This window comes from Hipposideros armiger, unplaced genomic scaffold, assembly GCF_001890085.2.
Source record: "Hipposideros armiger isolate ML-2016 unplaced genomic scaffold, ASM189008v1 scaffold_144, whole genome shotgun sequence".
Taxonomy (NCBI): domain Eukaryota; kingdom Metazoa; phylum Chordata; class Mammalia; order Chiroptera; family Hipposideridae; genus Hipposideros; species Hipposideros armiger.
In genome coordinates this window covers 2,376,723-2,396,958 of record NW_017731494.1, presented here as the reverse complement: position 1 = coordinate 2,396,958, position 20,236 = coordinate 2,376,723, and the positions used below count along the sequence as shown (strand labels likewise).

General features: G+C 35.1%; 1 protein-coding gene across 3 annotated transcripts in view; it reads left to right on the top strand.

The window, feature by feature from the left end:
- The window catches only part of TMC1 (transmembrane channel like 1), a 219,104-nt gene that overhangs the window by 138,223 nt on the left and 60,645 nt on the right, over positions 1-20,236 (top strand). For all 3 annotated transcript variants that reach the window (XM_019650663.1, XM_019650665.1, XM_019650662.1), the window contains 2 exons: positions 12,321-12,411; positions 14,130-14,211. In XM_019650663.1, the coding sequence (XP_019506208.1) occupies positions 12,321-12,411; positions 14,130-14,211 (173 nt within the window). The remainder of the gene's footprint in view (positions 1-12,320; positions 12,412-14,129; positions 14,212-20,236) is intronic.

Genomic DNA, 20,236 nt, shown 5'->3' with positions numbered 1-20,236 from the left:
TACTTTGTTAATTAGCCTGTTGAAATGCCACGAGTAATAACTGCTGTTTTTGAGCAGAAAACATGTGCAGGGAACCGAACTGTATTGGATAATACCAATGAGTGGTCAATTTAGCAGTGACAGGTATCAGTCCCAAAGTGACAGGATTATAACTTGGTCTTTTCCATCCCTTTCTAACTATAATATTCTCATTTATTTATCATATTTGCTATCTATTGTCTGTCTTTTTTGGTAGACATTACAGGTCACTAACTTGCTATCGGTACTGGAATACATTTTATGAATTATGCCCACAAGTTTATTTATTAGCTATACTTAACATATATTATGTGTAGGACTAGCAACATAATTTGCAGGACCTGGTGCAAAATGAAAATGTAAGACTTCTTGTTAAAAATAACTAAGAATTTCAATTATTAAGAAATTCAAGATGGCAACATCAAAGCATTAAATTAAGCACTGGGCCCATCTGAGTGTGGGGCCCTGTGTGACTGCACAGTCATAGGCCCATGAAGTTGACCCTGCCTATGAGTTTCACCTGCATGAGTTAGCCAAGAACTTTCTTATTATCTGTACTTAATACTTGTATGAGTTCCATCCATTCCAGCAACAGAAGTCAATAGTCTTCAATAACTTAGTAAACTCACATTACATAACTCAAGTCTACGTAACTCCAAAGACAGTGTTCATGAACTATCACCAGACTGTTCTTTTAAAACATCACTTCAAACATGTCATCTCTATGTTTAAAGCCTTCAATGTCCCCCCAGTAATTAACAAAGTTTAAAAGCTTTTAGTTAAAAAAAAAAAATCAGTGAGCCCCACCATCTGAACTCATACTCTGAATTCCAGCTCCCTTTCCAAATCATGAGGTATAGATGATGATGACCATGAGGGTTTGGAGGTAGGCAAAACCATCTCCAAGTTTTTTTGAGTGTCTACTATGCATCAAATTCTGTGCTAGGATGTGTTGCACACATTAACTTATTTAGGTTTCATAGAAACATTGAAAATGAAATGCCATCCCCATTTTACAGAGGAGAAAACTGAGATTCACAGAGGTATAATAGCCTCACACAGCTAATAACTGGCAAGGTGAAGATGCAGCTCTCCAAAGCCTCGTGCTTTTTCTCCATCTCTAAAACCTCTTGCTTTTTCTAGAGTGCCGCACCACTTCTGGTTTGAACCACAATTTCCAGTATCATGAGTTTAACCTTCTCTAGACTTCTGGGTACCTTTTCTGTTGATTCCAGCCTCCCCTCCACTTTTCTGCTTTGCTTCTTCCAATGTGTCTTCCAGTTCTGAGTTCTGTCTCTTTTATGAAACTGAGTTGTCTCCCCTCTGGGACAATATTTGCCAACTCCTTTCTTTGCCAACTCCTATAGAATGGACTCAAATAGACTTTATTATTCTTTTGGCTGTCTTGTTAGGCTGCATTGTATTGCATTTAAAACATTGCTTGTAAATCTGCTTCCCTTCAGAATAGAATTTGAGCTTCTCATGACAGGAAAGGTGTCTTAGAACTCTTTTTTTCCCTCAGGGCCTAGCGTAGTACTCTGTACCTCATAAGCATTCAATTACTGTTTCCTGTGTGGATGACAGTGTTAATGGTGATTTATGTTGTCATTGGACCCTCATTCTGAAGGCAAGAGAATCATTAACATGATGGGGACCTTTTAAGGCTCTGGATGAATATATGAGTAAAGGGCAGGAGCTGCAGGCATAAAGCACTGCATTGTAGTATTTGCCAATTTACATGGTGTAAATACTCTAACTATGACTATTTTCAGTCTCCCAACAGTTTAAAAACCAGCTTACATGATTCCTGAAAATTTAATAATCAATGGCCAAGTCAGCTCCAGCACCTCACTGGGAGATCTAGTAATGCTTTTGATTAATTAAGAAGAGCTTTAATCCAGAACAGTCGCTAGCAGAGGCTAAAGAAAGATCTGCTTGTTACGCTATATTTCCTTTATTTAACAATGAAATGCTTGAATTAGAGCTGCCTGTGAGGACAAGCATTATTCTATAGTATCAGAACTCCAGATAAAGTCCAAAGTGCATTAACAAACTCTTATCCTTGTTTTTTATCTTAACACCCTGTTAAATGTCTTTCATTTTATATTCGAAAGTTTCATCCCAAAAATACTAGCACAACAGAGAATTTCAATCTTTCTTCCTTCTCTCCTAGTCTGCTCCTTTTTTTCTTTTTAAATTTCATCTTAAAAAGGAAAAAAATTTATTCAAGAGTAATCAATTCTTTTTTTTTTTTTTAACTTTTTAATTTTCTTAGCTGAGCCACCCTGCCACCTGTTGGCAGCTCAGCTTGGGCCGGGAATCAAACTGGCGACTCTGTTGCTCAGAGCTCACACTCTTGAGTGAGCTCTTAACCAACTGAGCCACTCTGCTGGCCCAAGAGTAATCAATTCTTGATTGAGATTAGAAATCTCTTCTGTTTTATCACCAACAGTCAAGTTCACCTTCCACAATTGCTTGTCTCAATATTTTCATTGAATTAGAAAAATCTTTCCATATTAAATAATAATGATGTCCCTGACAGTTCTTTCTGTCTCAGGATTTAGCTTATTTATATTTGTAGTATTATTGTGAGTGCTTAGAAAATTCTTATGGTTAATTTTAATAATACTTTTCAAATAATATTTTGAAATTCTCCCTTAAATGAGACGGAAAAGAACCAAATAAGAAAATTATTGTTTTTTTCTTGGGACTAGAATATTTTGGAAAATGTTTTAATTATTAAGGAAGTCATCTCTGAAATGTTTGGGATAAATATATTTTGTCTACCAAGAATTCTCCTCCTTTATTTGTGTCATGATTCATTTAATTTCTCTTGTCTATACTGTACCATTTTACCATGTTTAACCTGGAGATGTTCTATTCTTCACCTTGGTTTGGCAGGTTTTCAGATGGCCCACTGCTCCCATCTCTTTAGGAGAATTGTGAATGCATTTTTTTTTTTTTACCGAGTGGCCCATGAATGCATTTTTGATGCTTGTACATACCTCAAAAATGTCAAGCACACAGTCTAGTTAAATCAGCCTGAGATTTTGCCCAGATAGCTGATGTAAGGATATTAGTCACTGGGAAAATGGTCTAAAAAATGCTAACATTCAAGGATGCTTTCCAAAATTCTTTGGCAATCTTATTCGCTACCTTCCACAAATATCTACTATCCAGAATTCAAATAACCTGAAGTTCAAATAAACAAGGTTTGATTTATAGTATACTATAAGATAATAATAATTATAATAGAAATATTAGACATAGGAAAGTTCTAAAGTTTTCTTCTAGATAAAGTGTGGTTACTATTATCTTAATTCCATCTCGTTGTACCTTATTTCCTAGAGTCTTACCAATTAATGTATTATATATGGTAACATACACTGAATCAGTTTTCTCAGCTTGCCAGGGTGTTCTACTTTCCAACAATTTTTGATAAATAGCAATTTACCTAACTTGTACTCTTTAGAATTTCAACTATCAGTGACAGCTAATTTTCACAACTTGTTATTAAACTACCCATAAATATATTATCTTTGAAGGGAGATTAAAAGGAGAAATGCATTAATTATCACTTATAAATTATCTAGGAAGGAATGCTTTCAAATATGTTTGACATAATATATTAACAGTAAAAGAAAACCAAATGTGCACCTGATAAGCACAAAATAAGATTAATCTGAGAAATGTTTCCTTGTTGTCTTGGCAAGTGGCATCCAGATCTCAGATAAGGTACCAACTGTGAAATAACCCTTTACTTTATCAGGTTTATTATAAGAGAATAACCAAGGTATTTTTGAGGATGTTTTTATGTATATGACCAAGGAATGGCAAGTGGAATACTATTTTGGAGTACTTAACTAAGCTTGTTGCTCTAGAATAAAAATGGTTAAGTGTTATTAAAATGCATATACTAAAAGTTAAGGTTTGGAGAACATTATATTAGAATATCATAACAAACTATACAAAAGAAAGAATAATTTTATATATCAGATGCAATGTGTCTAAGTTTCCCTTCTGCAGTCCTGAAAATAAAACATTTTTAAATAATGTAAAACACTTCTTTCTAAATAGCCATGTTATTGGGTTGTTGGAAAACTCATAATGCGTTTTTACAATGAAAAACATAGAAAAAATACGTCATGACTTTTCTGACAACACAATAATTTTGCTTTTGCAATATATATGCATGAATTTACATACATACATGTATACATATGAATATGTGTGTATATGTATATACTATTGCACATATACACACTCATATCTAGACAAAGATACATGACTTCTTAGATCATTTAAATTTTATATTTATGCATACATAATTATAGTACTTTTTGACCAGTGTTTGGTTTCAGAAATCAGGGAAGGTTGGAAGAGAAGCTATGTAAGGAAACTGAAATATTAAGACTGTAAGTCAACACAGTATAGGAGCATGTGGGTGACCTCACCTAAGTTGTGTTGCCAAGTGCTTAGAACAAACCTGCACATCTCAGCTTGCCATAGGGCAAACGATCAAATTTACCAGGCAGTCTTGATTATTTGCAGAGCTCACTGAACTGCCACCCTTTTAAATTTCTTGCCCACTCATAGATCAAAAGGCAGAATACCCCATTTCAACAGAAAACTAAGGCTGTTTAGCATGCCTAAGGATCACCATACAATGTTTGAAAAAATATTTCATAATACTTAGAAATGCTTACCAAAGTATAAATATGAACACATAGGTCTTGTGTAGAAATATTTTACCCAAACTTTCAAAGCAGAATGACTCCGCTCACTCTGGCAACACCTTGTGAATCCTCCTGTTTCATAGTATTCAGATGTTTTTGATTAGATATATTTGATTAGAATGCACATGAATCAACCAAAATTACCACAGTCTGTCTACCAAGCCCTGTAAATGGCCTCGTGAAGAGCTGGATGTTAGTATATCTAAGAATATAAGATTGTATATGTGATTCATGGTGGAAATATTGCCTTTGTTAGGGAAATTCCTGAAAACCGATGCCTAGAATGCCTTTCTCTGCCTACTCGAATTCTATCAGCCTTTTAATGTCCGTTTTTAATTCTTATAGTGTCTACAATATCTTCAACAAGTTCTCAAAGCCTCCACTGTCCTCCCTTTTTCCACTTCAAGAATGCATGGCACTGTTATGTAACGATTTTTCTCAATAGAGGTTAAGCTTTAGAAAGAAATCTACATGTGTTTTATTTCTTTCAAAGTACTAAACATATTCTTAAGAACATAAAACATACTGAATAAATACTTAGAAAAAAATGGCTCACTAAAAGGGAGAATGAAAGAATGATGGAAATAAAATGAATTTGCTTCTTGATTAGAATTTTGGAATGGTTCTTCTTGCAGCCATGTACAGCAACCTATATTTTCAGTACTAGTTCTATCTACTTCTGTGAGTAATTTTCCTACAGTAATGGCAGGGAGAGGAAACATCGCCATTTTGCAAATCTTCAATGATGAGATTAGTTGAGGGAAGGTTTTAGATTTAGCTTTTCTTGTTATTCTTGGGCTCCTGATCTTAAGATTCATTTGTGACTTTAAGGTCACATTCTCCCCCAATCTCATTTCTGCTCAAAAAATGAAAAAATGATTATAGTCTGGGATATACCTAGATGTTTTAGGGATATGGCCTAGAACTTTAGAGTCCACATAATGTCACCCCTACTTTCATATATTAGTGTTGCTAATTGCATACTCAATTGATTCATTAAAACAAAGACAAAAATCCAAAATAAAACAAAATCCTTGATATAGAGCTTAAAGGATATCTGGAGAGACATTTATAAAGTCATTATTATAGATGGCTTTATACTGATAATATACTGTATTGTATATTATCTCTGCTGATAATGTTAAAATCTTAGAATTTTTTTGGGTCCTTCTATGGTGGAAAACCAGTTCATGCCTTGACAAATATCTAAAACTCAGCACAAGCTTTTAGCTCCTGGGGAAATCTGTATGGTTCTCTCTCCCTGCTCCCCTGTTATTATAATATGAAGGAATATATTTTAAATTATAGATTGAATTTTTTTTTAAAAGATTTTATTGGGGAATTGGGGAAGGGGAACAGACAAGTTACTGTCCTTTTATTCTTCAGTGTAGTTGTGAAGAACGTCGCTTCACTGGCCCGTGTTGGTATTATCATTGCGCTCTTCCTGAGTGAGGCAGTTGCTTGCCAGCCATTGGATGGCCGCTCATGGCAGCTCACGAAAACTGCCGGCTGCTCATGCCAGCTGCCAGCCACTCATGGCAGCCCAGCTCCAGGTTGAGCTATTGTTCACCATCTTAGCTGTAGAGGGCAGTGTCACTGGACCAAATGTGGGATCCGAACCAGGGCCCTGCTGCTCAGAGATAGTGTTCCAAGCCAGCTTCTAACCAACGTTCCACTCAGCCGGCCCGATTAAATCTTAATTTAACCAGGTACAGAGAAGAATTAGGAAAAGACTCAACCAGTGAGTAGAAGGAGGATCTAGTGTGCTTTCTTTTTTATTAAACTGCTAAAGCCCAGCTTTGCCATTTCTCCCTTGATTTATTTAAAATTACTCTGAGATCCTTGACTGACCTCTAGCGTGTAGCTAAAATGTGTTTGAGTTGTTATTTTACACTTAAGGCAGCCGTGAAAATTAACATTGTTTCATAGCCTCAAGGAGCAAAGAAGTCCTTTTAGATCTGAAGCATTTCCATGGGTAGTAACTTTGAATTTTATATAAATTTAACTTTATCCAGGCATCGCTTTAATTACTTACCAACACCAGCCAGCTTTCTCACATCTCCAAGAGTGTCATCAGAACTAGTAAAAAAGTTGCCTCAAGAACTCTGTATACAGATTACTTTAAGGTTTATTGCTGATAAAAATTTTAAAGATCTTGGTAACTAATCTCTCTCTCTCTCTCTCTCTCTCTCTCTCTCTCTCTTTCTCTACATATATAATATATGTGTGTGTATACACACACACACACACACACACACACACACACACACACACACACACACGTATTGCTATCTGAATGGAAGCACACCAAAATAAGCCAGAGACATACAGGCTAAGAGATTATATGAATGCACAGGCAACTTTCTTTGCTTGTTCTTTGTTTATTTGTTGCTTATTTTCTTATTGTCTCAAATATTTTTATTTACCAAGGACAATTTATCAGATTTCCAAATATGTAGAGTACTCTTTACAGTGTTCTTACTGTTTGTCATGGACACATGGCATATATTATTATTACATTATGTACATTCACACATATTTACATTATTTTCTATAAAGCATACTGAAACCTAATAGAATAGCTATTATTATCTCTATTTTGTAGACGGAGCAACTGAGCATCTTAACCATTACAATTACTGTCACCAGCATCCCCTTTATAAAAACACATGTTTTGAACCATCACTTCTGGTATTAGGATGATTTTAAATAATTCTACCCATTTAATTATGGAGTTATATTATCCAGGAGGGCCGTAATCCTTATTTTTAATTTCTGCACTTCAGACGAGCTTCTTACCTCTGCAACTTTCAATTACTCAGTAATAATTAAGGAAAAGTCAGAATTTTAACTTTTAGTCAATTTAAATGGTCAAATTTTAAAAAAATGTGCTTATTAAAAAGGTTTCTCATTTTACTTATCCCTTTACTAGGAAGTGTTCATAAGTACATGTTTTGATTACAAATGCCTTAAGGACAAGTTTTGAAATGCCTTTCATTTACTTGAGCAATAAATTGGTTGCTCAATTATACTGTCCGACTGAAAACAATAGGATAGAAAACTCAACTTAACCAAACCCAAACAGGGAACATGTTTTCTGGGATGAGAATGTGTCAAAGGCAGCATAGCATGTCCCAACTTTCCTGTGTAATCAGGGTGGTATCATGTGTTATGGGTAAATTATCTGTTTTGTAAGTTAGGCTAATGTGTGCTCCTTTAACTAACTGTGAAAGCATTCTTGAAAGCCCACAAAACCTTATTATTCTAATTACCAGCACAAGGGGTTGATAAATGAATTATGAAGCTAGGTATTATTGTCATTAAATAGATCTCACTCAATTATTTATCCCTGGGTTTGGGGTTACAGCTCAGAGAGCTGGGCATATTGTACCAGGGCTTGCTTGAGCTCTGAGACCTGGACACGGGGCTACCGTCTTGGCAAGCAGCTTTTGTTGAATGCAGTTCAGGGGGATGACACACATTTCTTTAGCCAGACATTTGGATGGTTTGAGGCCAAAGTTTATCCACAAAAGTCTAGCTCGTTTAGCCATGTAGAAAATTCCCTTTAAATTATTCAGATAAATATAAATGGGTATGGAAATGGATTCACTGTAGGGAAACTATGAAGAAATGTTCTTGCTTTTTAATTTTCCAAGACTGCTCTTTCTTTGCTTGCATTCTGATATCTGTCCTGGGCACTTTAGTGTGATAACTATCAGTCAGTGTTTATCTCCATATTGGATAGTTTCTTTTTGTACCTTATTTCGAATACCACAATGAAAGATGTCTTCTGGTTAAGAAACCTGTTATCAGGGAGGATGGGATTGGGTGATACTAGTTTTCCTCCATTCTGACTTCATGCCAGAGCATTGCAAAGGGCAGTACTGAAAATAGTGTTAAGGCATGTTCTCTCTCCCTGAGTCACGCTTCCTGTCCAGTGTTCTGTCATCTAGACCTGCAAGGTTCAAGAGTGCTTCTTCACATCCCAAGAGCATCTGATTAGGGGAATCAAGAATCTGTTCCTGCTTAACAAATATTTGCTACCCACCCCATAGCCCCTGGCTTTGTTTTAAGGTCAACCCTCCCCCCCTCTCGCCCCCTGTCAGATTTCTGATGAATTAAGTCTAGTAGTTATTTTGGCCAGGTAGGCAGTTAGGGAGCTGTAGGAGCTAGAATGGCTGTTTAGGGATCTCTTTTGTGTGAAATTTGGGGGGAGATCTCTTGGACAATGGAGGAGGGGGTAGGACATTAGAGAAACAATTTGCACCTGTGGAGTAGAATGGAATCTAGACTTTTATATATGTATGTTGAGGGAGGAGTGGGGTAGTAATTGGGAGACAAATATGAAACTATGCCTAGTGTCAGGGAAAAATTGGCAATTGAAGGGACAAACAATAAAAACTTGTTAGATTGTTCAAAGGAAAATTATATTTATAGTAAATGACAAAAATCTTATGAATGCCATGTGAATAGGTTTCTATATTATTAAGTGAATTCATAATTAATTTTGTGGTGATTTTATTTGGTTATAACCCTGACTTTCCTTTCTCTCTCTGTTAAATCTTAATAGCTTGATGTTCCTGCACCGTAATTATCAGCTCAGAAAATTAAAAACCTTGTCAGAAATATGGAGTAGAATAGCTATTTCTTTATACTTCTAACTGCTTAAAGTAGTGATGTTTTCTAATTGTCCACTTAATCTAAGTGCTATAACTCTAATAGGCCAAACTGAGTGCCTTTTAAATTATCTGCTAAGTATCTAGAGTAGTGAAAATGCCCATAAATTTGAAAAACAAATTTTAATTTTACTACTAAGAAGAATTTTTGATTTTCTATTTATGTGTTTATTATAACAGAGAATGATGGGATACTTTCTATGTATAATTAGTTTTATGAACTTCAAAATTCTTGGTGCCAGATAATTGAATTATAGTTAATTCTGCTATAACATGATGCATGGGTTCCTAAAAAAGCACCACAATATACAAAATTGGGCCATGAAAATGATAGGGTTTATAGGAAGAATGGGAATAAGGGTATGATACAAATGTCATCAGTGACACGTTAAGAAAAGATAGGTATAAAATGAAAGCACCATTTTACACATGCTGAATGGTTAAGAAATACATAAATACTACAATCAATATAACAGCTTATTCTGAAAAAGACCTGAAGTTTGCTTGTGGAAGTGCCTTACCAGGATAGGGTTGCAATTCGTGAATTATTGTGAAGTGTAGAAGGAGAGTTGTTGTAACACCAGCTGTGAATGGATGTGGCTTTTCTAACATGGCTGGTGCAGTGAAGGAGCTGGTACATGAAATGCGTGCGTTTTGTGTATTCCTACACCGCGAGGTTTAGCTGGATGCAGTTTTCTGCGTTCACCTAGTGCTTCTTATAGATAAAATTACACATAAACGAACAAAAATGTGTGCTGTTCTTAAATTGTTTCATACTCTTATTAGTCATATTAAAACAAATTTGCAGTTTTAAAACAACCATTTCAGTAGAATTGACTATGAATAATCTCTTCAACACTTTCTATGATCTCACCTCATTCTTGCCGCCACCCTGACAAGCAGGAAGGCAGTTGCCCAATTTTTGTTTGTTTGAGAATACTAACCTGTTAAAGGCCACATAATAACTAAGGGGACCTGTGCCAGAACTTGTTTAGGTCTGTGTGACTCTGGGGCGAGTGTGCTTACCTTTGAGAGCAGCGCACTCATGCCTAATTGTATAGAGATTGTCAAAAACGCGGGCAAGGTCACAGAGGCAAATCTCAGAGGCTAAGTTAGAATTTGTTAACTGATTTTTAGTTTAGATCTGTTCAACATTTTATAAATGTCTGCTAGATGTCACCCTCTTGTCTTATCACCTCTATAACACCCAATTAATGCTTAAAAGTCATGTTTTCTTGATTTCATGAATCTAAAAATATCCAGCCATGAAAGCTCAGTTCTTGATGTGGCTTTACTGAACATGTGAGAATGTGTAAAATGTTTTAGAAACTATTTTTTCAATTAATCTTCGGAGCCCAGAGTTCATGTCAAATGTCAGGGTGTTTGACAACAAGGCCAGTCTAGTAACGTTTCTCCAGTCCCAGGAGGCTGCCCTGTTAAGTTTCTGAGAAGACAAATGAGGAAGAACACAATCCCAAAGTCTAGGAAAGACTTTGTCTTCAAGCATTAATTGATGTGGACAATATAATTATTAGATACTCTCTTGTATACCTCTACCCTGAGTTATGCCATTCAGCTCTGTTTCCAGAAGGTTTAGGTTTATTAAGCACCTCCTATGGTCAAAGCAGTGGTCAATGCTATGGGAGATATGGAAGGGCAAGACATTGTCTGGGCCACCCAGGAACTGATTTGTGGGGTCTGCGTGATGACTGAAGAGAATCTTCTCGCTGTGCTTGTGTGTTTATGGTAGAATATGGGTGGGTGCATGTGCACAGCTGAGTAATGGGGCACTACTGTCTAGTTATTGGCTAAGTCAGCAGATGTGTGTTGTGTTTTGATCACTGGGTATTGTGAAATCATGAATTCAGCACTAAGGAACCACCTTACCAAAAAGTCCTTCACCGACTTCATTTTTTCAAGATTTACTTTGTTAATAAGTTTATTTATGGTCACAAGATGAATGGTCTTGTATGTAAAACCACACATTCCAGGGGCCATCTAACTGATGACAGCATTGCACCTGTATAATCACAGTCCAGGTTTGGGTTACCTCTTGGGTTCTCTATGGCCCCTGAGAAGTCAAGACAAGCCTGGCCCACCTTTAAATTGTTTTCATATATCAAATAACAAAAATAACAAAATTGACCTAACAAGTTTACAAATATAATATTTTTAATCTGTTTAAATTATCCATTTTGATAAATTGATGTTTTTTAACACACACACACATACACACACACACACACACAGAGACACTAATGTGACTACTCTAAATGTATAGATACTTGAAAATATGTTGAAATTGAAATTTGAAGCCATTTCAAAATGCAAGGCCAAAGAGTATTCCTTTCCTTTTCCTCTTTCTCCAACCCCATTCGCTTTATACGTGTATATGATTTTTCTATTTTAAGCCATAATTGCTTTTATGAGATTAAATACCAGGTCAGTAAGTATGTTCTATGTCAGTTTGTCCTAAACTCTCTGCCCTATTTTAAAAAAAATAATAACCCTTAAAAAAGAAGGAACGTATTTAAAAATAAACATTCCAACTGCCAGAATCTGAAGTAAACTTCAGATTCAATTTTATATGTGATAGAAATGAGAAGAGTTAGGGTTCTCTATTTTGACATTTAGCATAAATTCCTTGCTTTTCAATGACTCCAGTTGATTAATAGGCAAAACTAAAATATCTTATTCTTCCTGGCCAAAATTAAAAAACCTTAAACATCCATTATAAGTCTCTAGGTTACGAAATATAGCTTAGATTCACTTGTTAAGGGTCTAGAAGAAATAAAGCTACAAAATTATTAAAATTAAATGTCCACTACCTCTATACTCTATTAATCTCAACACACCCCCATCTACCCCTTATTTTGTTTTCTTTTTTTAGGGAAGCAAAAAAATTTGTGAATGAAAATGAAGGAGCTCTTGGGAAAGGAAAAGGAAAACGGTGGTTTGCATTTAAGATGATGATGGGCAAGGTAAGAATTTTCATATATCAGTTTGGTAGACACCATATATTCTCAATGGAGGCCATATTGGCCCCAATGGAGAGGAAATTGGTTCTGTTCTGAGAGAAGAAAATCTTACACTTTATATGCATAAAGCACATGTACATACACAGTGCATACACAGTATATCTGTGGTGTTAAAATTTGGGGTGGCAGTGATTCAGAAAAAAAAAGGTTCAAAAAATCTCCTTAGAGGACTTAAAATGAAAAATAAATTCAGAAATACTGATTTATGGCAAAAGACTTACTTGTGCAATTTTATCACTTTGAAATATAAAAGACTGTGCCCCCTTCTTTTTCATTCCCTGGTAGTTAAGGAGTTCCAGGTCAAAATTTCTTTCTCAAAATGTCTACAAGTGACAGAACCATATATCTAGTTTTTCTCTACTAGGAGCATAACTATAAATTGGATAAAAAATAAGAAAATCAAATGATATATCAATGTAAATACTGATTTTTGGAAAAGATAGAAAAGAAACTAATATTTATTTAATACTTACTGTATGCCAAGCACTGAATTGAGTTCTTCTATAAACTTATTCTATTTAATTATCACAGCAAAGTGGGTATGTGATATCATTATCATCCCCTCTTTACAAATGTTATAGCATCTATAAGCTAAATGTATTCTCATAAAGATGGAGTTTTGTGAATAAAGTTCATATATCTTAAATATAAAGTATATACTATGTATTTATGATATACATCAGGTTTGTTTTGTCTGTTTTTACAATTTAAATAAATCAAATCATATAGCATTTATGCTTTCGTTTTTGGCTTCTTTGATGCAGTGTTGTGTTCATGAGATACATCTATATTGTGGGAGTTATAGTTCGTTATTTTGTGTGTGTGTGTGTTATAGTCCTTTGTATGAAGATATCAGCATTTATCCATTCCATGGTAGATAGACGTTTGTGGTTTTTCTAGTTTAGGTAATCTTTTGAACTTCAGACTTGTCTCATACTATTGTTTAGGCTCTGTGTACCTACCCAGCTCACATATTATTCCAGCATAATGTGTACATATGCAAAGTTATCTTCCTCACTCCCATTCTTCCTAGTAGTCCTCTTACCCATGGATGGTCCAACATTGTGGAGTAAAATGGAAGAAAGTTTTTTATAAAAACTGATTTATGATTCTTTCTCTCCTTCCCTTTCCTATGACACTTTGCCTTTCCATTTAGCCACCTCTACCAGAATCAAAGGTGTCCCATGTCATAGCACTACCACCCTATATTGAAATTACCTATTTATGTATAGTATATTTTAGTATATAGTATGGTATATAGTATAGTATATTTTAGTATATAGTATATTTTACTATATTATAGTATATTTAGTATATAGTATATTTAGTATATTTAGTATTTAGTATTATAGTATATTTAGTATATAGTATATTTTAGTATTTATGTATAGTATATTTTAGCTCTCGTATTGTCTAGCAGAATAAACAGATCTTTTTCAGCATATGTTCTTTAACATGAGATCCATGAAAATTTTTTAACTTGCTGCGGGGAACAGGGACACAAGTAAAACCTACTGTTTACCTTTTAAAAAAAGCAATGTGTGGTGCCAGAGATCTTTCCAAGCTCATTGTCTTGTGATAGTTCGGGATGGGGGGTGGGAGACAAGCATCCTGAAAAACAAGAGGTTGGGTTTTACTGATATACTTTGCTTCCTTTTCAGAAATGGGCAAAATTTCTCCGTGATTTTGAGATCTTCAAAGCTGCTTGTATCCCATGGGAAAATAAGATCAAGGCAATTGAAAGTAAGCATTCAACAGATCTCATAAGATGGGAAGGTTGTCTTAGATAAATGTTGCGTAAGCTTGTCAGATGGCTTTCTCAGTTTCTGTACTATTGGGAAGATTAAAAACAAGAAGACAAACAAAATCAGTTTTTACATCTTCTTTGCTCACTGTGAGGATCTGCTAGCATGCCAATCGCAGCCCTGGAGATCCCACCCTCCCTTCCTACATTAGACCAAAATATTCTCATTATGACATTGTTTTCTCTCCTCCACTGGGAAGTCAGTGTTGTACAAAATGGCATTGAGTCATATCGTTGGGAAGGCAGAGATTTTATTTTGGCAATGAACATGACGTTGAAGATATATACTCTCATGTTAGACAAAATGAAAAACATCTAAAAAGAATGAAGAACTCTTAAAGCCTCATTTTCAAACCTCTGAAGTAGAATAAGCAATAATCATCCAGGAACTTGCTATTTGAATATCATATTGTGCTTTCATTTTATACTATATTCACTCTGTACAGAGAAGGCAGGAGAATATACTCAATCAAAAACTTATTTGGAGCAGTGTTCTAGGTTTAGAAATAAGGCAAATAAAAAATTTAAAATATAATACATCATTTAAAAATAATGAGGAATATTTTTAAAAGGGATAACATTTAAAACAATTTTGAGCACAATCTTGCCATATTTTAGTTTCTAAGGGTTTTGACTAGGATCTGATTTTCCTTCATGTTTTGGTTTTCCTGCTGGTTAAATGTGGCATTGCGTAATTACAATGGAGCCTCCATAGGGAAATAACACAGTTGATGGCTATTCACTGATAAGATGGGGCACATTTTAGGCGTGACTAGCCCTCAGTCCTCTGTCTCTCATTATCAAATAGCAATGAAGTAAAATACATAAGCTCATTAGTTGCCCTTCCTCCCACATATTTTTGCATCAGCGCTTTCTTGCTTTCTTTTCCTCCTTCACACTTCTAACTACCTAAAATACTGCATTTTTTTCATTGAATTTTTAATTTATTTCATTTTATTTTGTTTCAATTCCTTCTAATGAATATGAAAGCAGAGATTTTGTTTCGTTCACTCCTGAATCTCCAGACTTAGAGCAACATTTGGCCTTAATAAATAGGTGTTGAGTAAAATTAAATAAAGACAAATCCTCCAAATATCTGTATTCTTATTCTAAGAAACAGAAGAAGGAATTTACACACATGAAAAACAACAAACAAACAAACAGTCATCATGGAATCCTTAGGTTTGTAACTTTTCAGCTGAAACACGGAACCGTGAAAGGCACTAAGGAACAGAAGGCCATTTGAAGCAGTAAGATCCTGATATAATTTGTTTGGAAAGAACTCTGGATTTGGTTCTTGCTTTGCCACAGATTAGCTGTTGACTCTGAGCCAGTCGTTTAATTCCTTGGTCTACTTATTTCTGAAAATGATAGGGTTGAACCTTGATCAGTTATAAGATGTATTCCAAGAAATTTATAATTAATGATAGTTAAAAAGATACATTTGCAAAGTACTTATGTTTAAGGCATACTGGAGCAGGTTCCTGCCTATCTTAATAATAATGTCATGCTCACTTGTGTTGCAGTAGCCTGTTTTGAGTGGGATAGAAACAGATGGAATTATTTTTATTGCTAGAAATTGCACACAAAAATGAGTTATATCTCTGACCACCATCTATCATGTGTGTCACAGTGAAAACATTGAATTGAGAGCCACTCAATAATATTTCAGCTCTCTTTCCGTCTCCCCTCTTTCCCCCAAAAATTTAGAACAGTCAACCTGGACAATTCAAGCCAAAATAGATTATTTTCCTTTCCAAACATACTTTATTACTTGATTAGGCTGTCCTAATTCCTTCACCTTTAATGGTGCTTTGTCTCACAGTGGAGAATTGACCCTTATTTTTTATTCTCTCAACAATCACCGCAACTATCATTTATTGAGTGCCACCATGAATCAGGCACTTTATAAACATTATTTCGTTTAATCTTTAACGTGCCTGCAATGTGCATGTTAGCCTTCCTGTTTTAGAGTTGTGATTAAATAACTGTCCCAGAATTAGCTAGTAGCGGAGCTGAGATATAAGGCAACATTTGTCTGGGCCCAAAGCTCGTGCTTTTCCCGATGTGGCATGATGATTGTTACTTTGACGAAGATATTATAAACGTTTTCTTTTGTACCAGGCCAAATGGCAAGATTAGTTGTGGATTTTCTTAATAGTGATCCTATTTGGGGAATTATTTCCCATTTATTTATTTATTATTTATTTATTTATTTATTGTCATATACTTATTTTTAAATGAGTTATTTATTTAAATATATATTTCACATTCTATATGATTCTTAACATGCTAAGATTTTTATGATAACCATAAGCAGACCATATGCTTTAAGAAAACCTTTCTCTTGGGTTGTCGGAAAAGTCATGATGCATTTTTGCAATGAAAGACATAGAAAAGAATACATCATGACTTTTCCAACAACCCAATAGAAGTCTATCAGCAGAGTCATTGGCTTGGACTAACTAACCATAGAAAGTAGCCTACCAAAGATAGGGAAAGCATGGGTCTGTGATGGTTTTTGAAGCTGAACTCAACTGAGGAATGGGACATGGAATCATTTTTCTAAAAGTTGAGGTCTTTTTGCCCATTACTGACTCTGCGGTTTGGGCAATCCTTTTACATCTCTGGCCATCTGTTTCCATGTTTGGAGTTTCCTTGGAGTTCAACCTGTTACTATAAAAGGCCATTTCCAACCCAAGATTCTATAATTTATAAGTTACAATAAGTTTTAGGTATATATGTAAGTATTCGTTCTTTATACATTTGAGTAATAAATTATTGAAACTGTTAAATGGAAAACAAATTTATATTAAGAAAAGCCTGCATAATTTTCTTTTTCTGTAAATTCTTTTCAGAAAAAAATAGGTTAAACAAGTACCCTATTTATAAAACTTATATTTTATATTATAAAATGAATATAAATGCTTTCCTCTTAAAGAAATGACCATTTAATCCTACAAAAGACTCAGAAATATTATTATATTCCTTTTGAAATCAGAATCATCTAACATATAATACCTCATCTAATCTTCAGAATAGATTGATTAGTTAATTTAACAAATACTTAGTGCCTACCATTATTAGGCATGTGTCTAAGCACTGGTGATGCAGTGCTGACAAAGAGAGGTAAAGACTTTGCTCTCATTGATTTTACAACCAAAGACATTACTATGCATGTAGGGAGTGGGTGGGTTGGGAGGGTTAGAAAGACAGGTAATAAAAGATAAGCAATGAAATAATGAACATGATTATGGATTATGGTAAAAGGCATGTTTAAAAGAGGAGCTTTTGAACTCCACTCACAATAGTCTTTGTAGTCTACCTTGTCCTCACTCTCTGCTCAATCTCTAAATAAATACTGAACAAATATTTTTTAAATGTGGTTTTAAATGTTTTTGAAGGTCCCAAATTACCAACCTTCATTGAGGCTCCACAAAGCTCTGTACAGTAATTGGCAGAATCAAGAGGGGAACTCAAATGAAGTCTAAAACTCATGCTGTTTCCATCTTGATTCCAGTAAGACCTGGATACCCTTTACCAGTATGGGTCAGTACTCACCTGATGAGCCTCAACTGTTTTTCACATAAAAAAGCTTTGATAATTCCTGCCACAAAGGGACGCTGTGAAGTTCTGTATCACATGGAGATTCCTTGGAGTTTTACTGTCATGCCCGCCTTGTAAAGAGGCCATGCCTAAAACCCCAGGGTTACTCGCAGGAACGCACCTTATTAACCCCGTTACATTGCATATCTTGCAGAAGAAGCTGCATATTTGTACTCCTGGGAAATATAGTCTGTACCTATTGTGACACTGACATTACTATTAAAACTATGGATTAAATCATCGAATGTCTTTCAAGCTGGAGATTACAAGCCTTTCTCAGAATCGAACTCTACTTTTTCCTAATAGTAGAATACATTCAGGTGTGATAGCCCTGTGTGTCAGACTGGAAAGATCTTCAATAGACAACCCTAAGCACAGAGTTTAAACCTCATAATTTTCTGTTGGCTTAAGGGCTCCAGAAAATACAAATCAAATTTGCCACATTTAATTCTCTATCCCAAGACCAGTTTGAAAGAAACTACCTTGTATCCTAGCCTAACAAGATGGTATTTATGTTGTACTCATACAGCAGGTGATTTATTTGGTCTTTTCCCATTTAGAAATGCTCGTACTTATCTGCTTGTCTTGTTACCCATTTGTTCAAGAGGAAATTATACATGACAGACTACAAATTATTTTGCCTTAATAATAACCAGAGGGAAAGGTGAAACTTTAGCCATAATTTGAAAGAAAAACAAGAAAATTCAGGAACAAGAATACTGCATAAGCTTAAGGCCTCACATTAATATATGCCAAAGACACTTTTAATATATCAGTAATTCACGATGGAAACATTTATAAGTTAGATTGAAGAAAAAGAACAAGTCATTCATACATACCATCCAAATGTGTGAATTTGACCAGCTATAGCTGATTGATGGATATTATCTGCATCCTTTCAGACACACATATTCACTGCATATTTATTCTATATAGCATAGTTTTTATAAATTAAAGCATGGTTCTACTTGAGGAGCAATATAGCACTATGGTTAAGAGAGATCTAGATTTGGAGTGAAATACCTCTAGATCAAGACTACTTGGCTCCATCATTTACTAGCTGTGCAACCTATGGGCCTAAGTTTTTATAAGATGGGAGTACAATAATTCCCTTCTTGCAGCGATTTGATGATGGTTCAATGAATTCATATGCAGAGATCAAATAGGTGTCTTAAACAAAGATTCATTAAATGGTAGCTATTATTATGACTAATGAAATCTTGGTTTAGTCTGTATTCAAGTTTTTAATTCCCTATCTACACAGTGGAACTAATACTAGTTAACCTTGCCAGGTTCCAGAGGCCGTAAAATGAGTTGATGTTGATAAAGTTCTTAGTATACATAATTGACCATCAAAATATGTTAGCTATTATTATTATTACTATCATTATTACTCATTCTTGTTGTTTACAAGAATAAATAAGTTTTTTCTGAGAGACTAAGCACGTGGAAATGGCTTTCCTGTTTAATCATGCACTTTTAGCCACACTCTAGTAAGATTTCTGTTTTTAGTGAATGCCCATTTTAATCAACAACCTCTAGTAGGAGAGAACTGCTAGGATAAATGGACACGAAGAGGGAAGATTTCTTTTTCATTTTTGTGTTGAGATAGGGGAAGCTCCGAAAGGAGCTTTAATGTCAACCAGACGACTTGCTTTCTCTGCTTGAAGATCTTTGTTTTGTTATTGTTCTTGCCCCTCTGCCATTAGTGTCATGGAAAGAAACATTGTTTTCTGTATTACTTGTTTTTTTGTTTTGGCCTGTGTCTGGGTCTTTCCTACAATCACCCTGGTTTTCATGAAATCTATGTTCCTGCAATTCATTCTCTTTGCACTTAAGATTCAGTAAAGAAAAAAGGTCTCACTTTTCTATTTCTAAATAAAATTGTTGTGAAGCCACTTTCAAGTGTGTAAACTAGAGTTTGGAAACTTTGGAGTGTAAAGTTTATTTCATCCATGATGAATATGGGTTACATATGGGGGAGGGAATACTTCCTGAAACATTTAATTAAGTCTTCTTTTTTACCTTTAGGTATATTTACACTTTATATATTTAACTTAAGAAACTCATTTGCCAGGGGTTGTGTGTTGCAGGCTGCTGGGAGAGAGGGGGCTGTGGTACTAATTAGAAGAGGAAGGAAGGAAGGGAGAAAGGAGGGAAGGGAGAGAGAAAGGGTGGGTCCGTATCCTGTGCTTGGGACCCCGTACCAGAGGATCTCAAGTGCGTTTCCAGGGAAAAGATTTCCCTAGATATCTAGAAACAAGGCTCTCCTCCAGTTAATGAGTAACTCTAATGACTAACAAGCTGGAAGTCCATTGCTTTCAATAAAACATGAGAGTGAGCCTAGCTGAGCAGTCC